This window comes from Lutjanus erythropterus, chromosome 7 (genome assembly GCF_056507025.1).
Source record: "Lutjanus erythropterus isolate fLutEry1 chromosome 7, fLutEry1.hap2, whole genome shotgun sequence".
NCBI lineage: Eukaryota > Metazoa > Chordata > Actinopteri > Lutjaniformes > Lutjanidae > Lutjanus > Lutjanus erythropterus.
The window spans coordinates 21321184-21343284 of NC_139323.1; the positions used below are offsets into that span (position 1 = coordinate 21321184).

At 38.3% G+C, this 22101-nt stretch overlaps 1 protein-coding gene across 1 annotated transcript; it reads left to right on the forward strand.

Moving 5' to 3' along the window:
• Positions 1–1965: 1965 nt before the first annotated feature.
• Positions 1966–15393, forward strand: il12rb1 (interleukin 12 receptor subunit beta 1). The gene is made up of 15 exons (XM_084722233.1): positions 1966–2144; positions 4701–4824; positions 6448–6602; positions 6695–6837; positions 6937–6970; positions 7439–7561; positions 7757–7833; positions 8002–8236; positions 8321–8464; positions 9274–9372; positions 11796–11948; positions 12203–12358; positions 12471–12540; positions 14003–14078; positions 14795–15393. The coding sequence occupies exons 1-15, from the start codon at positions 2039–2041 to the stop codon at positions 15122–15124; spliced, it is 2025 nt and encodes a 674-aa protein (XP_084578359.1). The 5' UTR covers positions 1966–2038; the 3' UTR covers positions 15125–15393.
• The last annotated feature ends 6708 nt before the right edge of the window (positions 15394–22101 follow it).

The window sequence follows — 22101 nt, forward strand, 5'->3', positions numbered from 1 at the left end:
ATCTGCACTAATTCTGTTGCTCCTCCTCCTCTCCTCTGCTCTACTTGTACGTGTGAACACAGTTCAACTTTTCAAATGAAAGTGCAAGTGATTTTGTGTGAAAGTGTAACTTGTATAAATGGGAAATGGGGAAAAGAATGGGGATGTAAGACAAGGAGGAGTTGCAAGGGACGTTTATGGTCCCCAGGACCACAACACAAGCTGGAAGGCTAGTGTTATTACAGTTTTAAATAATTTAACATGGTTTGTAACAGATTAGAAACATTTCATTGTAAGAAATATGGGAAACAACCTCGGTTCACTGCTCTCAAAGTGCTCATCTTTCCAATCAGACAGTATGTCTAAAAGCAATTTCAGCATAGAAAGATTGTGTAAAATTAAATAGTAGATTAAGTTTACTGAATATGAATTAAATAAATCAACTTATTGAACTGCATCAGCAACAGTTTCATAACATTGCATCAAATGACATCAGTTATGTTATGAAAAGGTCACTGCAAAACTGCATTTATATGCACCTTTCAGCCACTTGTAGGTAATAGCTTCGCACAGTGGTGGTCGTGATGTACTTTTGCTCACTGGAAGGGGAGCAGAGCAGCGGTTCCCAACCTTTTTTCCTTGGAGCTCCCCTCCCCCCCACAGGTATCTAAGAAAAGCTGAGCCCCCGAGCCGGAACACAGATTTTTTATTTATAAATTGTAGGAATTGAATGAATTTTAATGCAGAGCTTTCAAGGTTTGAAAAGTGCTTGTGCTTTTGGGTAAAGTGCTTGAAAAAGCTTGAAATGTAATTGCATTACTTTGATAATAAATTGCTGCCTGACTGAATTAGTTAATTTTTTAGATAAAGAAATAAACAGATCATGTAGGAGGTTAATGATTCATCGTTAATTGCATAATTGCCAGAATTTGACAGATTAAACATTTAGTAATTGATAGTCTAGAAATGGAATTAATTGCACCTAATTTGCCATTGTTTTGTCTGGTGGAACCATTCATGAATAAGAAAAAACAGATGTGTTTTTATATCTTACTAATTATCAGTGATTCATCAATTAATCAGTTGTTAACATTTTCAACTGGAAAATGCACAAAATGTGTTACCCTACCCTAAGAGAGGTGACACATTTTGAAATTGAACTTTTTGTGACAAAACATAATTTTGGTTGATAATAGAACAATAACATCTGATTTAATATGATTAAGATGTGAAATTTTAGAAACAATATGTTACAGCTGTAACGTGCTGGAAAAGTTTGAAAAAGCACCTTGAAAATGCTTGAAAAGGGCTTCAATTTGATCGTGGAAAAGATTTACAAACCCTGAAATTGTGATTTTAGTGAACATGTGCAAATCCGATTTTGACGACCTCAGAGCAGAGAAAGTCTTCCTGAACATTGTTGCTGCTATTTCCACATCACCTTATATTATCTTGATGTTACTGAAAACATGTATGCACACACACAAATTCAACAGTATACACATTTAAAATTTTATTTTTGCTGAATTTCTTCCACAGTCTTTTATTTATTTGGCAAGCTAAATAAAATCCCCTGTGACCCACCTGTGGGTCCCGACGAAGTCTCTGGGAATGACTGCAGAGGGCACTTATATATCATTTTGACCACTGGAAGGGCACTCTAGAGGGAACTTTATCTTGTTGTCTTGGACAATGTCTCTATCTACTTAGAGGAATCCAAGAGTGCAGTTTTTGAATGACGTAGCATACTCTTCTGCTGTAGTTTCCAGAGTCCCTTTCAGGTTTTTTCTTCAACGGGCAGCCTGAAGAGAACAATAACAGTTGTAGGGAAATGAACTCAAATGAAAAATTCAACAAAATGAGTTCAAAGCATTGTCACTTTCAGAATGGCTGTTGTGTCTGTCTACGAATGTGTCGAAGGCAACCTCCCCCCGCCCCTGACACTTGTGGTTTTGCTGCAGCTCGTTTAACCTGAGAGACATGAAACTTCTCTGACATTTCTGAGAACAACGACTAAGTTACATGAAGACAGGTTGAATGGACTCTCACAGGCTGAATAATGATCCTTCAAAACTTTCCACTTTACCTCATGGAAACTCTGAAAGGCTGGTGTTCACTACATGGATATATTGTTGTGTTTATGTTCCTTACAGCAGTCAGCAAAGGTAAATCAATATGAAAGTCTTTTAACTTTTCTTGTTTGATTTCACTTAGGTGACCTTATGATAGCTTTTAATTTACTATGAACCGCTATCTGACTATATCAAGATACAGTGCAGCATGTTCAGTAAATCAGACGTGTGAAAGTGAGAACTCTGGCAGTAAAAGTAAAGCATCAGCCACGACATGTTGGTTAGCTTATCAGCATTTTGTGGTTTCCACTAAAGGAGAGTATCCGCATTATGTTGCTCCGTGCAGCTTTACTGAAGTGCCAGCCTTTATAGTGTTTTCTACACTATATTTTACAATTTAGTGGGTTATTTTGTTTTTACAAATTGGATGTGTTTTCTCAGTTTTGAGCTTGAGTTTGCTCACCACAGTAGGACAGCGGAGTTAGACTGATGAACCAAACCTCTAACCTGCTATAACGACACGCTTGATATGTAGTATAATGTGTTACAAAGTGCTTCATAATAGAACCAAAATAAAGAAAATCAAAGAAATATAATCAAGAGGCTAAAAAGTGGATTAGCAATTAAAACAAACAACTTAAAACTAGGTTAAATATTGGTTAAATATTGCTTTATTGGGTTTGTTCTTAAATCTGTTTTTGTTAAAGAAAATCTATTTGTTTATTTCAGGAATGAAAAGGGAAATATACTAGGTGCTGGACAGAAGTACATGTCAAAAATGTAAAAAGTAGTAAAAACAGATTCTGCACACTAGATAATGCTCCTGTGAACATTCATTAATGTACCACCTTGTGACGTTTTGGGTGCAAGCCCTTTTTCAGCCCGCTTGTGCTGAAACGTCACACGTCGGTCAGGCAGCATGATTATTTGAATATATATATATATATTGCGATTGTGATATAATTCACGATTAATGGAAATGATAATTTTTGCATCACTATTTTAATTTTCACATTTTTTAAATTTTCACTTAATAAAAATATTAAAATCATATGATGTACTATTTATTGGTGTGTGTACCAAACAAACATGTTTTCTTACATGTGGAGAACAACATTTATAGGCCAGGGAATCTCAGCAACACCACAGTACTTCATTATAATGCTATTTTTTTTTTTTCACATTTTTCTTTTATTAAAAAAAAATGCAGCTTTTGCAATTTGGATATTGCTAGGGCTAGAACTTTTTTTTTTTTTTTTTTTCACAATTAATTTAATTATTATTTTTTATTATTAAACAACATAACAACAACAATTAATTTACATAAAATAAATATCGAAAACATCTCATTCTAATTAAGATTTCAATATTTTATCATTATCCTGAAAAATAGACACATAAAGCACATTAGCATAATGATAACAGTAGCATATTTTAAAGTTAGTCTAATTTCCACCCTATTTAATATATTCCATGTCAGATGCCTGATCAGAAAAACACTGGACCTTAAATTCAAAGGGAGCTGTGATACATTTAAATTTAATATCTAATCGCTGTGAACCAGTCACTAGTCTTGCAAAACCAGATCTTTTATCATGGTGCACAGCACAGGAGAAAGATCTAGCTCCACAAATAAACATTCTACGACGAGGGAGAAAACACCCTGCCTTGTTTGCATTTCTTTAAAGAAATCACAAACATTTTGGGTGGTGCTGAGCCCAGGATGTAGCAACGGTGCTGCTGCCAAATAACGTCGAGAGGAAACTTGTTGTGGTGGAACACGTGTGTGTCACGACGCAAGCTCTTGTGTGAAAATGACTTCATCGCTGCAAAAGAAAATGTAACAGCTGCTAGCTTGTTTATGTTTGTACCATTAGCGTCCCAGGCACTAATCTACCATTTTCAGTGCATTGGTTGCAAGAAGGATGTTGTTCTTGTTTCCCAGGGACTTTGAAAACATAGATAGCGGACACCACAATGCCTCTAGAAGCAAGTGACCAATGGCTGAACTTATGCCAGCAGCGTGCATCCGTTGAGTCACTTCACTGAACTGGAAGATCATTATTTTGACTTAAAACTTCAATTGGTTATGACATGGAGTTATTTCATCACTGGAGTCATATGCCGCAAAGATGATCACTGGCAATGAATTTTTGCATTAGCGTAGGCCAAAGAAAATTACAGACAGTGTGTACCGTTACTTTTAGCCGTTGTCCAAGAGGACAGATTATCCAGTTTGTGGAGCTAAAGTCTGTCTAATACTTCCACACTATAGATGACCGCAGTGAGGCTTGCTCTCTGCAGCTTGTTCTCCGGGTGAACCCATGCTCTGACCTCGTGCAGCAGTTCTCAGCAATATATCGATGCATGTCAAGTATATCGATGTATTTTCATACTTGATAATGTTGATAACGTTGCCCCAGCTCTAGATATTGCACTTGGCCATATTACGATCTTGATAATATTTTGATTAATTGTTCATCCCTACACAGTGGTATATTAATAAATGTTCATGAGAACATTTTTGTGTGGACATCACATATATATCACGTTTGGATGTGTGTGTGCTTGTGTTTGTATTTCTGGAGCAACTCAGTAAAATACGTGGTAAAATGAATACTTTTCATTTTGATATGTGTTTCTTCTAAGGGTCAACATGTGAAGCTCCTTCCAGCCCTCAGTGTTTCAGAAGAAAAACAGACGAGACTATTTATGTGTGTGAATGGAGCATGAATACAACTGGAAACGATGTGATGTTTCACTTTTACTATAAGTGAGTATTGTTCAGCTTTTAAGCTGCAGTGATTTTCTTTCCTTGCTGTGTTTTGTGAATGTATATTTCTGTAACAATCTCTAGACACAGTAGAAACAAACTTCTACCAATCCTTTTGTGTGCAGAATGAAGACGTTGTCTCCAAAATGAAGCCCTTAACAGGCAGCAATCTGCCACTGGATCAGCCATTACAAACTCATGTTGTTTGTCCAAACTTTGTTCAAACCCACATGACTTTATTCTAAAATCTAGAGGAGATCTCGAATTTTCCAAAGATACCAAACATGTCAGGACAAATTTTTGATGATGCCAAATGTATTTGGAATATTTGCAGTGTTGGAACCAGATTTTAAAGTAAGGTAAACAAAGTTTCCTGTGTAGCTGCGTTTCCACCACAGGAACCTTTGGTGGAACTCAATGTGTTTCCACTGCTGGGATCAGGGTCTAAATTAACTTCTGGGGACATTATTGTAGCACTCAAAAAGTCCCAGCTCAGAGAGTAGTATTTTCCAAAGGTACAGTGCCTGGTTGCATAAACACAAATTAAATTTTCATCTAAGGCTGCCTTAGGAAAAAAAGAGTTGCATAAAATCACCCTGTGGTTTAAGGGAAAATCCTTTAATTTCTAAATAACCATAATCCGTAACCATAACATTCCATAACAGTCACTTAAAAGAGAAATAATTTGTGGTACATAAAACAATAGCTGAATTTATGATGATTGAAGAGGAGGAGACAGAAAAAAACAACTTTGCAGCCAACTAGCCAAACGTGTCAAATATTAATGTTTATCTCTGTTCAGCTAAGGTAGCTGACAACTGACGGTAATGGTATATAGTTGCTACGTTTGAGTGGAACTCCAGAGCATTTACTCTGAGGACAAATCCAGTGGGAACTGGAAATGGCGACACTGCACTGTTGCACAAATAATGATGTCTGATCATCACTCTATATGCTTTTTCATATGTCAGCAGACTAATTTGCCTAATCTTCCCAAATCTTCAGACAACAATGGAAATACAAACAACAATGGGCTGAGTTCACCTTTCAGTGTCTTGAAAAGTAGTTCCTGGGACTAAAAGTTTCTGGTATTTTGGATGGAAACATGACTTATGATATACCCTCTCAGAGAATATGTGGAATAAGATGACTTTAGTATAAAAGTTTGACATTTGGAGAAATTAAATTGGTTAGATGAGAAAATCCATACCATTCTCATATCTGTATGGTAAACATGAAGCTACAGACAGGAGATTGCTTAGTTTAGCTTAGCATAAAGCCTGGAAACTGGTGGAAACAGCTAGCTTGGTTCTGCAACATAGGCAAAAGAAAAGGTAAGCGCTGCTAGCTTGTTTACATTATCACCATTAGCAACCAGGTGTCATCTTGCCATTTTCAGTGTGTGGGTTGCTAGCTTGGAGGTTGTTGTTATTTCCTGCAGCAACAGGAACTTTGAAAACGCAGATTGTGGATATGGTGCATGCCGCCTGAAACAGGTGGCCAATGGCAGGCTTACAGTCAACGTTTACATCCGGTTTCACGGCCACTGTTAGGTGAGAATGTGAGTTGTTTTCAGTTTCTGCTGTTTTCACTGCACTCAAAGCTCTACATTTTCATCCATAGTCAAACAAACTTAGGGAGCTTTAAGAAGAACTCGTCTAAGTTCCTTGAGGAAGAGTTTGGCATCACATTAAGACCAGCTTACATTTGGGTGGAGGCTCACGTAGGAAACTTAGTCTGCCCGTCAACCAAGAGGTCCGTTACCATTGGACACACAGGTAATATAATGTACTATAGAGATACATATAAGTAGGTATATCACGAAACAAATGTAAAAACACTGACAAAATATCTTGGTTTTGCTCAACAGTTAAGTATGAAGCGCCACAAAATATTTCCATGTCCTGGTCAAACACCAGCCTCAACTTGAGTTGGATAGCAGCAGAGAAAGATCCAGCTTTGGCTGAGGTCCGGTTCAGACGGCACAAGCACCCTACAGAATCATGGGAGAGTGTGAGACAATTTTTGCTATCAACACTTTAACGTGTCCGAAGCTGTTGCTTCACTTAAATGAACATGAAATTAACCTTTTTATCCCTGTTGCTGTTACAGAGACAAACAATTACCAGCAGTCAGAGTTCTAAGTGTGAGTGACCTCGAGTTTTATATCTTTGTAAATCAAGTCTGTTGAGTGAAGAGTTCATGCAGCCTCGTTTAATGTTTGTTATATTTGTCCTGGGGATCTTCAGTCTTAGAAATAAAGGTTCCAAAAGTAAGGATTTGTCAGGTGTTCTTTGTAAGACTAAACGTTCTATCAAGAATCCTTTTCATACAAAGAAACATGTTTGGACAAAAGTGTTCTTCAATGATTGCTGAATTCTGTAAATAGCTCTTTTGTCAAAAAATTTGTTAAAGGTTTTTTTTTCCTCACATAAGGGTATCTTATAAAAATATACCAGGCGTTATGCCTTAAATAGTTGTTTAAAGGTTTAGCTTTGGTCTTTTCATGTAATTTGTTGACAAATTGAAAAACTGTATATTGCTACCTTTATGGGAACAAGTATGAAGTGTCAAATTTATGAAATTTCTTTCTACTTTTCTTTTATCTGAGCAGACCAGATCAATGTTATGAATCTATTGACGCATACAGCTTATGAGATTCAGATCAGACATCGGTCCAGTAAAGTCAAAAACCCACTGTGGAGCGACTGGTCTCCAGTTGTGGATGTTCCTGCAGGTGAAGTCACAGATTTTAAATTATTAAGAGCCATTTTCCTGTTTATGAAGATTGTAAACTGTAAACAAATGCATCTTTACAGAATGATTATGATTTATTCTACTCAAAAACACAAAGAGGCAAAGAGGCTCAAACTATGTTTAAAATTACTCAACATGATTAGCCCGCTTACTAATATTTTGTGTTTTACTGCAGAGCTGGAACAAAAACCTGAAGTCACCTTTAAAACAAGACTTGTAAATGGTGCTCGAAGGGTGACGCTAACATGGAAGGTAAGTCAGTGAAGAGAAAACAACACCAAATCATCAGGGTGAGTGGGGGGGGGGGGGGGGTGACTGTGCTGAACATTAGACTTGGTCGTACGACTCAGTTAATTTTGCTTTCTTCAGTTGGTTCATTTTGCTGTGTTTGTCTGAACCGAGTTCTCCTCTGTTCTTCAGCCGGTGCCACCTGCAGCGGCAGTCGCAGCAGTGACGTACAGCGTGACAGACACGCAATCTTCTCGTGGATGTCCATGTGTGAAAACAACATATCCCATTCATACAGAGTCACATGAACACACTACTTATGTCTCATACTCTGCTGTCAGCATCTCTGTCATCGCTAGAAATGCAGCAGGATATTCTCCTCATGCCACAATACAAATACCAGCAAAGCATCCTGCTGATTTAAAAAGTATGTGTGTGTGCTCGAGTGTATCATATCTTGTATTTATCCTTGAGGAGACACAAACACATCATTTATTTTCTCCCGTGGCAGTTTGTGACAGAACCTTACTGGATGAAAGATTAAATAGGACAACTTGCCTTGAGTTGTACGAGCTTCAAGATGGAGATTCAAGGCCAGAAAATGTGATCACTTTAAAGTCAATGAAGAGAAAAGAAAGGAAGAAAATAAGAGCAAGTAAGTTGTACCTAAAATGCTTTTAACCACATCTTCGTCTCCTCTGCTCTACAGAGGGGAAAGACAGTCCCTGCCTTAATTTTGCACCAAATGCTATTGATGGATTTACAGTTTTTCCAATCATTTTGGCTAATTTTTAACATTCTCCAAACTGTAAGTGAAGTTTCCACAACTTTTTCATGGGACGTCATAACTCTATTGCAAGTTTGCAAAAGGTTGTAGCTGGCCCAAAATATTTCATTCATGTTTCACAACCAAAATGAAAAGTTGATTTGTCGTCGTGTGAGCTGTGCTGGTCAAAATGTTGAGATGTTTTTCACCATCGCAGTGGAAATGTTCTTATATACAAATCTCTGTTTTGTTCTTGTTTTTTGTCAACACTAACTGCTTACTGACAGTTTTGTCTGGCTGAATGCTATTCTCCATCACACTGAGTGTTTTAAACTCAGATTTCAACAGTCAGTAAAAGTTTACTGGGAAAAATCAATGCTGTACAATACTGTAGTACACAGAAGAAGGATATGCACATTTGTATGTACACATTCATTCAAGAACTGAGCCAAAGCAAAAGAGAAAAAACTGTAAGGCAGGTGCAAAAACATTATTTTACTATTACAAAGATAATAAAATAGGTCACATTGCAAACCCAAACCAGACCCGGTGGAAATTCCACTGCATTTCAGATAAACTCCAAACCCATCTGTTAGTCTTCATCCACCAACACTTGTTCATTTAATGCTGTGACACATATTTGAATTGTTTTCTGTGTGGGAAAACTATAAATCGGTTTGATTCTGTTTCTGTTACAGCTGTGAAGGACTACATTCGCTACCTGTACTTTGAACACAGCTGTGTCGGTGGGAAACCTAAGACGGTTAATGTGTGCCATTTTTATCAAAAAGAGGATGGTAAGTGGCTTTAAATCATGTTCTGATACACTGACAGACTCTTTATACCATTAAAATGAGCCTCATACCCAGATTAACTTTAACCTGATTATGTTTACACCTGGTATTAACATGTGTCTCCAGTTTCCATATTGAAATTCAATCAGGATGAATTTTGCCAACTATTGTGCAATGCAAGCAGCTAACAGTAGCTCCAAAAGTCACCAGATGATGTCATACACTCATTTGCATGTTGATGATGTCATTGCACATTCAATTGCATAAAGCTTAGTGGTTGTGTCGGTTGCATTATCTATTGCCAAATAATCACAAACTCATGACACGGACTTTATACTATATTTGAAGCAAAAACAAGTTTTGTTTTTGTTTCTTTGTTTTACAGGGGGTGGGGAGGATCAAATTATCTATGAGGGACACCCCGGCGCTGTTGCTAAATTTGTTGCGAAAAAGGTTTTTAGAAATAAAGTAGCTTTGTGAGTCTAGCAACAAAGATCTAGCAACCGCCACCCCTGGAGGTGATTTGGCCGATCTTACAATCGGTCTTAATGCGTCATGGGTGCATTAACACTTGTACTTTCATGAGATCAAGCACTATCTGATAGCAATCTGATAACCAAAAACACATTTCAGTGCAAGGTTTAAAGGAGTATAACAGAGGGCCATCATAATGTTCAGACACCCAATATGATTAATATGAAGACTGGAATGGGAAGTGCCTCAACAGGATACATATTTTCTGATCTGACACCTCTGTGGTTGAGGTTTGGTTAGGTTTAGGCACAAAAATGAAACATCGTATGTGTCAAAGTCAGATGATGTGTTGCCCCAACCAACCACCAGCACCTCCCCCCTCAGTGGATGTTGTGGCTCCATAATAATCTCACTCGAACATGAACACATGTCATTTTGGGGCATTTTTCTTGGGAAGAGTGTCTCTATTGGCAGAAAAACTTTGTGTCTTCGTCTTGTTTTGTGTCTTTGTTCTGTGTTTTGTGTTTTCTCACCTGCTGTCTAAAACAAAAACTACTCTACTACTCTTAAAAGTTTATTTTGTTTAGCCCATTGACTGTAAATAAAGATGGACTGCTCCCCAAAAGTGAAGCCAAAACATCTCGATCGCCCGCTGGTGGCTGGCTGCAGTATACGTCATAAACCCCATCCCTTCTCCATGTTGTCCGATGAGACATGGTCCAAACTACGACCTCAAAGTACACGTCAAATTAAGTTGAAGTCTATTTAAATCATGTCACCAGTGCAAGATGGCAATGCTCCTATGCAAGATATTTTGGCTTCATTTTTGTACAGTGTGAGGAAATGGAGACGTGTCATCATTGTATAGTCCACGATTGATAGACCCATGTAGGAAATCCTGTTTTCTCTTTCCTGTTATAAATTCTGAGAAGTTAATTCAGGTATTGGCCAATAACGAGCTCCTCTTTTCAGCTATGCTAGCTGTGTAGCTCGGTGGAGGCAGTGTCTGTTGGTCAGTTGCTCCATCCCTTTGGGCCAGACCAACATCTCAACAACTATCACATGAATTGTAGTTTTTAGTGAAATGTCTCTACAACTATTGAATTAATTTCAATGAAATTCTGAACACACATGCAACTTCCCTCTGGAATGAATTGTAAGAACAATTCATCTCAATACATAATATTTTTAAATAATATTTGTAGACATGTTTTCAACAAAGTTCAAACCCAGAGAAAACCACAATTTTATTCAAAGTAAGTAGTGGTGCACAAATGGGCTCTGAGTTAACCAAATCTGCATGTTTGCATAAATCATCCACCCACCACCTCCAATTTAGAGGCCTGCACCTGCACCTCTACTTGTCCCTATGTTTAAACTACCTGTGGATTGACTGCAGTGCTTAACTGAATATTTCACTTGGTTGCCCGTCTTTCCCTTCACCCTCTCTAGTTGCTATAACTACCAGGAAAACACAGGAAACACAAGATGATAAATCAGAGAGTGAAGAAGGAAGTCATCAAACTTTCTAGCTAGTCATTGTTTTATTCAGTATTGTTTGCATTGCTCACTCGAGATATAGCACCATATTGCGACATCATCAAGTCAAACTTTTTAATTTGTCTAGTACTTTGGTCAAACAAATCAGCTGCCTTCAAAGCTGATGACATTCCCATCATCCTCAGCTGCACTGTGGTAATTAGCAACAACTAACAACAATTAGCTAACATTCTAAACTAAGATGGTGAGTATAGTATACATTAAAACCGTCAAACATGATGTTAGTGTTGTCACTGTGAGCATGTTAACATGCTGATGTTAGCATTTAGTTCAAAGCACAGCATCAAAGAGCAGCTAGTGTGACTGTAGACTCATAGTCAACCTCAGGGTTTGTCTCCTCATACTGTAGAAGAAGAAAAAAAGCTTTTAAACCTTTTTTTTTCTTTCTTCAGTTCCTGTCAGTCCTCAGGGTTTCAGTGCTTCTGGTGAAACACAAACCTCTGTTATGCTGTCTTGGAAAGCGATTCCCACTGTGGACCAGCGAGGTTTCCTCACACACTACAGCTTCTGCAGCGTGAAAATCAACTCAGAGGATGAGCCAGAGGGTGTGAAGTCACTTTTTTAACTCCACTGTAGCTTTTTGCAAAACCAACAGTTGTGTAGAACTGAAGGAAAGAAAACATATTTACTTTTAATGCTATTACTGTTTCTTTTTATTGTAAATGTATGGCATTTCTGTCGATATTTGATAACTTACATTTTCAGTATGTGAGGAAATGAAACTTAACAATAACACAGCTACATGTATTCAACTGTGATGACAACTTCCTGTAAGTTTTTCCACATTTTATTTCATCAGTGTGCTGCAACATATCAGCCTCACTGACAAACTACCATCTGGAAAACTTGACACCGGGTTCGAAATACAACATCAGCCTGGCTGGAGTCACTCGCGCTGGAGAAGGACCTAAAGCCACGATACCTGTCACCACACTGCCAGAGAAGCCTGTGAATGGTACCAAACTTAAAGAATCAATTGTCATGTTTTTGTTAAATACAAGTCAGTGAATCCGTTTTTCCACATGTGGGTGCCAATAATTGTCCCCATCTTTTTTCCCTGATATTAGTGTTGTGGAGTCTCAGTTTGCTGTTTGTGTTCTTTTTCATCCCAACAACGTGCACTTTTGTCTTGAAGAGGTGGGTAATCCATTCTGTAAATATTCTACAAATGTTAATAAACCTATCAAAATACAGTATGCATGAGGACCGACAGCTCTGTCCCATCCGATTCACAGTAATACTAATGACACTGTCTTTAAAAGCTACTGTGAATTATTTTTGCCACCATAATACCATTTAAATGACTCTGGTGGCTCTAGTTTTTGTTTGTAGAAAGATGAAACAATCTAGGTCAACATTAGTGCAGTGTATGGACTATATCTTACACCTGGTGCACAGCGGATGGCATTGTTATCTTACACAAGCGCAGCTGTCATTTTTCTCACATTTGAACTTAAGCAGGAGGTCTAAAATGAAGGTGTGGCCAGCTGCATTTGGTATCTTGTGCACAGCTCACTGTAGTTGCAACCACTTGCACCACTTGTGTAAAGCCTGTGGCACCATAGGTCCATCTGCACAACATAGCAAAGATAGCATGTTTGGCTGAGGTTAATAAAGACGTCGCCACAATCAAAACACACCTTTCACACACCTTGCATTATGTTTTTTCTCACACAGGAATGTGTCAGAGTGTTCTTTGAACATATTTTCTATCAGCGGTTTAGTGTAAATATTGAAATAAACAGCATGCGTGCACGTGTGTGTCACTAAAATTATTCTCACTAATATATCATTTAATGTGCACATAATTATAAAGCCTTGTAAATCTCAGTAGACCTGTCAAGTGCACATGAGACAGGATCGGATTGTCTTTAACAGATTAGTCAGCATGACAGCTGGAGCAACTGTAGTGTTTGTGTCTGTGAGTTCATTGGGATACAGAAAAACAAGGATTAAACAATAATGATCTGTAACACACAAAATGAACAAGACGTTATATCTGACCACCAGACTGGCCTGTCCTGTGCAAAAAACTGTATGTGTGCTTCTGTCTGAACCTGATGCTGGTTGTAGATACCTGTGGAAAACCTGTGCATAATGGTACTTCTCTTCTGTCAAACTTCAGAAACACTTTCTGATTCTGTTTCCTCTTCCCACAGTAGTATTAGTGGGAATCCCAGCCAATAGCCTCATCCATGTAATCTGTGTCTGTTTGTTTCCTCCCTCTATCGTTCTGCCAGCGTTTGAACTTTGGGCGCACCTGCTTCTTAAAGGTGATGAGAGCTGACTTTCTGATTAATTTATTGCATGTTACGCCCAAAACACACCCATGACTTAATCAAGGCACTTGTGCACAGCCGATAAAAGGTATCCCACTGTGGGCTGTGGTGCAATACCCCTATGCACCCATGGTGCAAGATGGTGAATGTGGATTTGGACAAATGAGAACCCTTGCGCTGTGTGCAAGACAGGGACCATGTGTTTTACTCACTATCAGCTCTAAAGAGTTTGGGTTGTCTGAGTTACTGTGTTATCTGCAATCTTTAAATCAGCTGTTTTTTTTTTTTTTTAACAGTCTCTACTCTGTTCTAATTCTTAGAATCAAAAACAAGATCTTCCCTCCTGTGCCAACACCTGTTATTCTATCTTTCACCCCTCAACAACCAGAGAGTCAGGTAAGAGACTTTACCAGAACTAAGTACACATCATTCAGTTCACTTGAGTAATATGATAATAATATGGTAATGAGTTTACACATCATGATGATGAAGCAGCAAATGAGTTCTATGTATATACGTTTGTGTGTGTGTGTTTTGGAAGCTAAAGTACTTAAAAGTAAAAGACAGACAAAGGCAGGCAGCAGGTGTGATTGGATGTGTTGCACGTATTGTATTCTTTTCTAATGAAATAGATGAAATGGAGGAAAGTCCCAAATAAGTTTGTTAAAGACGATGTGAGAGAACCACAAACCTTTGATCTGACCAGAAAGCAGAACACACTAAACAGAGTGTACAGTAAATCAGTTTGTCAGCTGTTTTGTGATGAAATAACGCCCCATTGTACTGTGGAAATCATGTAGCTCCACTCCTTTTTTGGTTATATGGCTGATGAAACTCATAGAGTTAATTTAAAAATTAATCGCTGAAGCCCTGAAAGTTTTCCTTTCCTTTCGTTTATGTCTATGCTCTGTGAACAAATTTTTAAGGTATCTACTTAAATAACACACAATCAAGTAGTATTGAAACTTGTTTGCAAAGTTGAACTATATTATCTGCACTATACAGACATCAACTACCTGAGAATTACGTCGGACAGCACAGTTTGGTCTCTGTGCATACAACAAGAAAGTGTAGAATCTTGAATCTCTCTCTGCTAATGTGACCTCCTACAGGCGATGCTGGAGAGAAAGGAGGAGGTGCATGACCTGACGCTGCTCCAGCGACATCAAGAGGGCAAATCTGTCCCCGAGGACGCAGAGGAGACGCCCGTTCCCGAAGGAGAGTGGGATGACGGCTCTGACGAGGACGTGGACAGTGAGAGGGACGACTCAAGGATGTCAGGAGGAAGCAGTGACAAGTGTTTGAGTCCCAGCTCTACAGACGAGGCTCTGAGGAGCTCCAGAGAAGGAGAAACGACCGAGCTAGAACAGCTGGACAACGAGATCGCCATGCTGACATACAGGAACGGTTTGGTCTTTGACATGAAGACAGACTCGCCTTAAAATGATTTTAACACAGCATAAAACTGCACAAACATATCAAGGGTTTACTATTTGTTCTACTAGAGACTGTCTCTCAGTTATGTCTTTTTGAAAATATGTGTCTTTGTGTAATGTTGGATGAAAGACAATCTGTAGAATCATCTTGTCACGAGGAACGTATTTGTTTAATTTTCATGTTGAATTTTGTCAGGGACATGTTTACATAAGAATGCCAGTATGTGAGAACAGTGGGTTTTCAGTCTTTTTCAGTGCACATTGTCAATAAACTTTGGATATGAAAATCCTGATTCAGACTTTTAATGTTTTTTCAGACAAACAAATAATAGACAGATTTTTATTTTAGAAGCCTGTGGGATGATCTGTCAGTCAATCCGCCCACCACTTTGATTGAGACTGGAATATCTCAACAAGTGTTTGATGGACTTTCATAACATTTTGTACAGACATTTATGGCCCTCAGAAGATGAATCCTACTGACTTTGGTGATCCTATGACTTCTTTCTGTAGCGCCACCAAGAACCTTGACATGACATTTTTGCTTTTTGGTGAACTTAACTGTTATATATACTGACATGAAATTCGGTGCTATCGTGAAGAGAAGTGAAACAGTTTAATCATGCAGCTCTTATAGACTTTACAAATGACACCAGACTGAATGAACTAAATCCCAAACCAGTCATTCTGCAAGGGTTATGACACCGTGGTCCATGGGGAAAATGTCTTTATGACCTGTAGAGCATCATGTGACGTTGTTATTACACGGTTTAGCCACTATGTGAAATTGCCTTCAAAGCTCATCACTTGTGTGCATCAAGATGGCTAGCATAGCATTAGAGGACACATGGGAGGATTTCAGCCATACCTGTTTGAGCCTCAGTCAGATTCATACTCAAATAAGAATTCTGTTGTGCCCCAAAATCTGCAATTAGCAGACATGTTTGTTCATTAACATGGATCTATCTGTTGGTTTCTCTCTGTTAACAGAGCCTCCAGTCTGCAGTATAGTTCATACACTTCACTAATAAAGCACAGAATTATAGAGAAACATTAGACTGGGTCAACAAAGAAAGTTTTTATATCATGTCACACTTCTGTCCATATTTGCACACTTTCTCTTCTTCACTCATCAAGTTTTTTTTTTAAATCAGCTGATGGATTTTATATTACTTCCTGCATCTGTGAGGCTGTCTGATGCCCTATGCACAGTGCCCAGGGTAATATTAGTATCTCACTCAGGGAAATTTCATTCATCTGTTTAATGTATCTGTTTAATATGTCTTACTCAAGCGTATTATTATTTTATAATATGTGCAATACCAACTTCATATGTCCAATGGCATAAATTCCAGTGTTGAATCGGTTTATTTTTTATCTTGCATACTGTTCCCATTTTTCTATTTTTTGTTTATATTCTGTTTTTACAGTATTTCTTCTTGTTCATATTGCTTCTATTTTTTTTATTGTGTTTTTATTTATGATATTTAAATTTTTTTTGTCCACTTTGCTGCTGTAACACTGCAAATTTGTGCAAAATTTCTGTTCTGGGACTAATGAAGAAATGTCTTATCTTAAATTATCTTATCTTATCCTACCTAATCTTATGCCTGTGTACATAGTCGCGGTGCTGACTTCATCATGACTGCAAAGATCAGATGGTCTACAACTTTTAACTATCTAACTCCATGAAACTCAATAAAACATCAATTGAACCTAAAGAGGTAGGATATATGCTAAAATTACAGTTGTGTGTGCAAATAAAACAACAAAATGTCAGCTTTACTGTAAAGACTCTGGCCCATGTTTGGTCAGTGCAAAATGAAACCTGCTAAAACCAAGAACCAGTCTGTGTGATGCTGAACAGCACAACGTGAGACTGTAGAGTGGTGAACATGTGACAGGAAGTGGTCACAAAAAACAATGACCTTAAAAAAAGGTGGCTTGTGCAAGGTGAAATGCTTGATTACTCATAACCAAAGAAACTGGTGTGGTGTTTCAGTCTACCTTGTTCAAACTAGAACGTGTCATGTTTGCAAGAAATGATGACAGACTTACTGCACTTTCCACCACAATGATCTTTAGTTTCTGGTGAGAAAAAAAGGTTTTTCTCCTGGTTCCTGTTTTGTTCGGTTGTGGCCTGCAGGAGGAGAATGAAATCAGCAAAAACATCACTCTGTTGTTTTGCATATGTATCTCTTACCACACTGAGATTAAAATCGTCTGTGCTGACCACAGACAGCAGACTAACATCTTATAAACGCCTGATAAATATCTGATAAACTTGATGTGTGGTTGACTAGACACCACAGTGTTTTGTCTGTGTGTATATTTACAGCACAGTAGAGCATGTACAGAATTTACAGGACATGTGGACTTCAGTTTCCAAAGCTTATTTTATCAATATTTATTGGTATAGCTACACTTAACTGTGAAATCCTATATGGGAGATCATTAAGCATTTACCATTTTAGGGAATTTATGCTATTCCTCTGTTGGGAACGCATGACGCATCTCAGTAACAACTGTTCAAAACAGAGGTGTGAATCGTTATGTTACCCTCAAAGGCTCGACTGTAAATGTACAAATATATATTTCTACTTGTGATTGCATCACACAATTGCTTCTGCACTTGACTATTTTATGTTTTATTGATAACTTCAAGTCTTCAACTGTTAAACAATTTCCGAAGAAAATTAACTATACAAAATAATATAAGTAATAAAGTCAAAATATCAGTATGGGTTGTTTCAGTTTGTGTGGCCTACAAGCAGATTTCAAATCCAAAAAGTACAATTGCTCAAAAATGAAACAACAGCATTTCGCTAACCACAACCATTCGACTACAGCGCCACTCCTGGAAACGGTTATATAATATTGTGATTCTATCGAGTGTATACTGGTAACTAGTGGCTATACACCTGTAGTGCCTGAATAACAAAATCAGAGTGCATTCTGGGACATGTAGTTAATGGGCATTGTGCTTCCATAACACAGCACAGAATTGTATTGCAAAAATTATATTCTTTGAAAGCTCTCACAGGCCACATAAAATGAGGTGTCAGGCTGGATTCATCCTGGTGAGTGTTTGTTTTTGCATTCTTAACATCTCCATGATTAAATACTCATAAAACTGCCCACTGTGGCTCATTTCACTGGCAGACTTTATTTCAGACACTCGATTCACAGTACAAATGAAGTCTGTTCAAAACAACCAGCAACCTGGATGTAACAAGTTTCAGCCCACTACTGTGATCTCATGCATCAAAGTCAGTTTCATACTTTTCAGTTTGATATATTGCTACACTATGCTATACATAGGGGTGTTGCAATATACCAGTATTAATGATAACAGTGATATTTAATAAATTAATATTCAATATCATGCTAATAATACACAAATACTGTGTAAATAATTCAGCACCTCTTAAACATACAGTATGCTCTTAAATCAGTTACAGTTATGTTTACAGGCTCCGCCTCCCCACACTTGCATTTTGAGTTATTAATTGCAAAACAAAGAAGATATAATGAACTGTATGTGTGACTTGCTTTGTGTAAACTCACCATACAAATGGTTAATTATTGAATGTCATTCACAGGATATCACAGTGTCGCCACACACTTCTGGTGGGTAATGAGTGATGAATGGGAGGTTGTTTTTTTCTACGCATTGTTTTTTTTAGAGTAAATACTGCATAGTTTGCCTCTAAAGATGAAATATTTTTCAAATTTTATATAGATATTGTGACAAAAACACAACTCTTAATTATATATAGTCTGATATCATAACAACCCTACTACAATAAGATGAATATGATATGTGCTGAATGTTACAGATTTAAGTATAAATAGGTTAATTGGAAAATATTAATATGCTTAAGTAAAACATTTCTTTCTTTCTTTATTTTACATTGCAAAAATGTACTCTTTAAAGAGCACTGTTTTTCCTGACTGTAGATAAATTGTAACACAGGTTGTCCAGCAGATGGCAGAAAAGATATCTCTACTGATTTATTTTACTTTGGAATATCTGAGTCAGAATTTTAGCACATCATATATAATATATGAATAAAACAGAACTAGAGAGAACACAAAATAAGTAGTATATTATAATCATATTTTTTTGGTTTAAAAGAACAGTCATAATCAGGAGGTAATATTATTATGGATTATAAATCAGGGGCTGAACATAAAAAAAAAAAAGTATAATTTGGATGTAGAAGTCTGCCATGGCTCAAAGGACATTTTGAATCTTGTGATAATAATGATATTGATTTAGATCCTTTTCTTTTTGGATTAAGATTAAGATTCTAGGTTTATCTATATAGTAGATGTACTGTTTCCTTATGCCGTCTTGCTGTTCATGTCACTGCTGAACGCACTCTTAACTGTGTTATTCATATCTCTTTAAACATTCATATTTGTAAATTTCTACTAATTTTTCAGTTTTAAAACAAATATCAAAATCTTAATATGATCCAGCAGTATTTTGCCCCTGCAACAGCCACATTTACTACCTTAAATTTAATTTTCTCTCATGCAGAGTAACACAACTTGTGTCTGTCTGGTGGTTTTAAAATAAAACTGTGACCTGACACTTCAAAGACTCCAGGGAGGAATGAAAAGCCGCAGCTTTCAGGGTGGAGTAAGTCTGTGGTTTCTCATCTGTACTGTGACTCTTTGCCACCAGAGGACAGTGTCTGCTGCCGTTTAGACCGATGAGAAAAGCAGCTCATGAAACCATAAGCAGAGCAGTAAACTAGTATAACATACACTCACCTGCCACTTCAGAACTGCCTTAATTCTTTGTGGCATAGATTCAATAAGTTCCTGGAAACATTCCTCTGAGATTTTGGTCCATATTAACATGATAGCATGATAGCACAGTTGCTGCAGATTTGCACATCCATGATGTTTGTCTCCTGTTCCACCTCGTCCCAAAAGTGCTCTATAGGATTGAGATCTGGTGACTGTGGAGGCCATTGGAGTACAGTGAACTCATTGTCATGTTCAAGAAACCAGTTTAGATTATCTGAGCTTTGTGATATGGCGTGTTTTCCTGCTGGAAGTAGCCACCAGAAGATGGGTACACTGTGGTCATAAAGGGATGGACATGGTCAGCAACAATACTCAGGTAGGCTGTGGTGTTTGAACAATGTTCAGTTGGTACTAAAGGGCCCAAAGTGTGCCGAGAAAATATCCCCCACACCATTACATCACCAGCAGCAGCAGCCTGAACCACTGATACAAGGCAGGATGGATCCATGCTTTCATGTTGTTTACGCCAAATTCTGACCCTACCATCTGAATGTTGCAGCAGAAATCGATACTCATCAGACCAGGCAACGTTTTTCCAATCTTCTATTGATTGGTGAGCTTGTGTGAATTGTAGCCTAAGTTTCCTGACAGGAGTGGCACCCAGTGTGGTCTTCTGCTGCTGTTGTCACAGATCCATTCTTCCAGTTTCCCTCCTGTCCCTCCGCCTCAGTAATTTTCCACTCTACCTGCCAGCCACTCCCACCTCATCAGCCCAACTCCACTCACCTGCAAGCTCAACTGCAGGTCATTCCCAATCAGCCCTGCATATAAGCCTCTCCAGCGCTCTCGCTCCCTGCCAGATTGTTCTTCATCATACACGCCAGACTTTTCAGCACTCCTTATCTGCCTGATCTCCTGTTGCCGACCCTGCCTGCCTCTGACCTGCTTGCATTGCCTGTCTCCCAGTAAACTCACCAGCCTTCTGTCCCCAACCAGGACTTCTTCCTCAGTGTCTCTGGTTTCTGTCTGCTCACCTGGTCCCGACTTCCTTGCTCCTTTCCTTACTCTGCCCTGCTGCTTCACTGGCCTGCTCTTCTGATTCTGGACTCCTCGCCTCGTCGACCCTGCCTCCTGTAAGCCTCTCTCTGTCATTTCTGCCAGCATGTGAACGGAACTGTTCGGGTCCAAGGGCTCAGGGCTTCAACCTCCCGCTTCCAGGTTTGGCTCAACCCATTCCACCGAGCCTGAAACCCGGAGACTCTGTGTGGGCTCTGAGCCAGAAGAACAAACTATTACCTGTGCTTCTTTGTCTGGACAAGTTCCTGTTTTGCCTCTTTATTAATAAAGGTCATTACCTTTATATCACAGATTTCCAGAGTGCTGCATTTGGGTCCTAAATACACCCACCACAGCTGTAGCCCATCTCGCTGCAGCTAAAAGCAGTGGTCCAGGCTCATGTTGTAAAGTGGGTCTGTAAAAATAAATATACTAAAGGTTGAGACTGTGTGTCATCAGGGAGAGATGTGTGAAAAGAAACGTGTGTTAACAGCTTCAGTTATCTGCTGTAGATATTTTAGACTGCTTAAAGTTGCTGTAAGTGACATTCACTGCCACTAGAGGCCGCAGTAGACCACCGAGATCTCAGACCAAAACAAATGCAGACTTGATTTGCTCAGTAATGTTGGGGAAAAAAATATAGAAAAGTGACACACACTGCAGTTGAAAATTAGCCAGCAGGCTAACACTAGTGCATTTACAGAAATGTTGATTTATGTGTGTTGTCCTTATGAATGAAACAAATGAAATGACATGGGGAAAAATGCAGATCAAAGTATATATGTGGACAGTGCTATAATATTCTGCTACCACATTGTATATTTCTCATTTAAAATGTTTTCAGAGACATAATGTAGTGTACCATACCATTTAGCTGTAATACAAGAAGGACAACCAGGTGACCCCCATTTTGTGTCCACTTTGCTACATAGACTCACAAAACTTGGATCAAACTGTTAAACTAGGCAGTGCTGATCACATATGGATTATGCAGATAACAACACATACAGGGGGTCTGACTTCATTATCTGCTCAGGCTGCCGTTACTCCACCATATCTTTATATAGCAAATATTTATTTGCTCACATCTAGTGAGGCTGAATGTTGTATTTTGCACCTTTAATAACGTTTGAATTTGTGTCAGAAATTTGTCATATCTCCAGCTG

Bases quoted from the DNA above. Each gene is read 5' to 3' on its own strand.
- il12rb1 (XM_084722233.1), top strand. From the start codon at position 2,039: ATGATCCTTCAAAACTTTCCACTTTACCTCATGGAAACTCTGAAAGGC. The intron at 6,971-7,438 runs GTGAGTGACCTC...TTATCTGAGCAG, and splicing joins CAGCAGTCAGAGTTCTAAGT to ACCAGATCAATGTTATGAAT. The intron at 12,359-12,470 runs GTACCAAACTTA...CCCTGATATTAG, and splicing joins GCCAGAGAAGCCTGTGAATG to TGTTGTGGAGTCTCAGTTTG.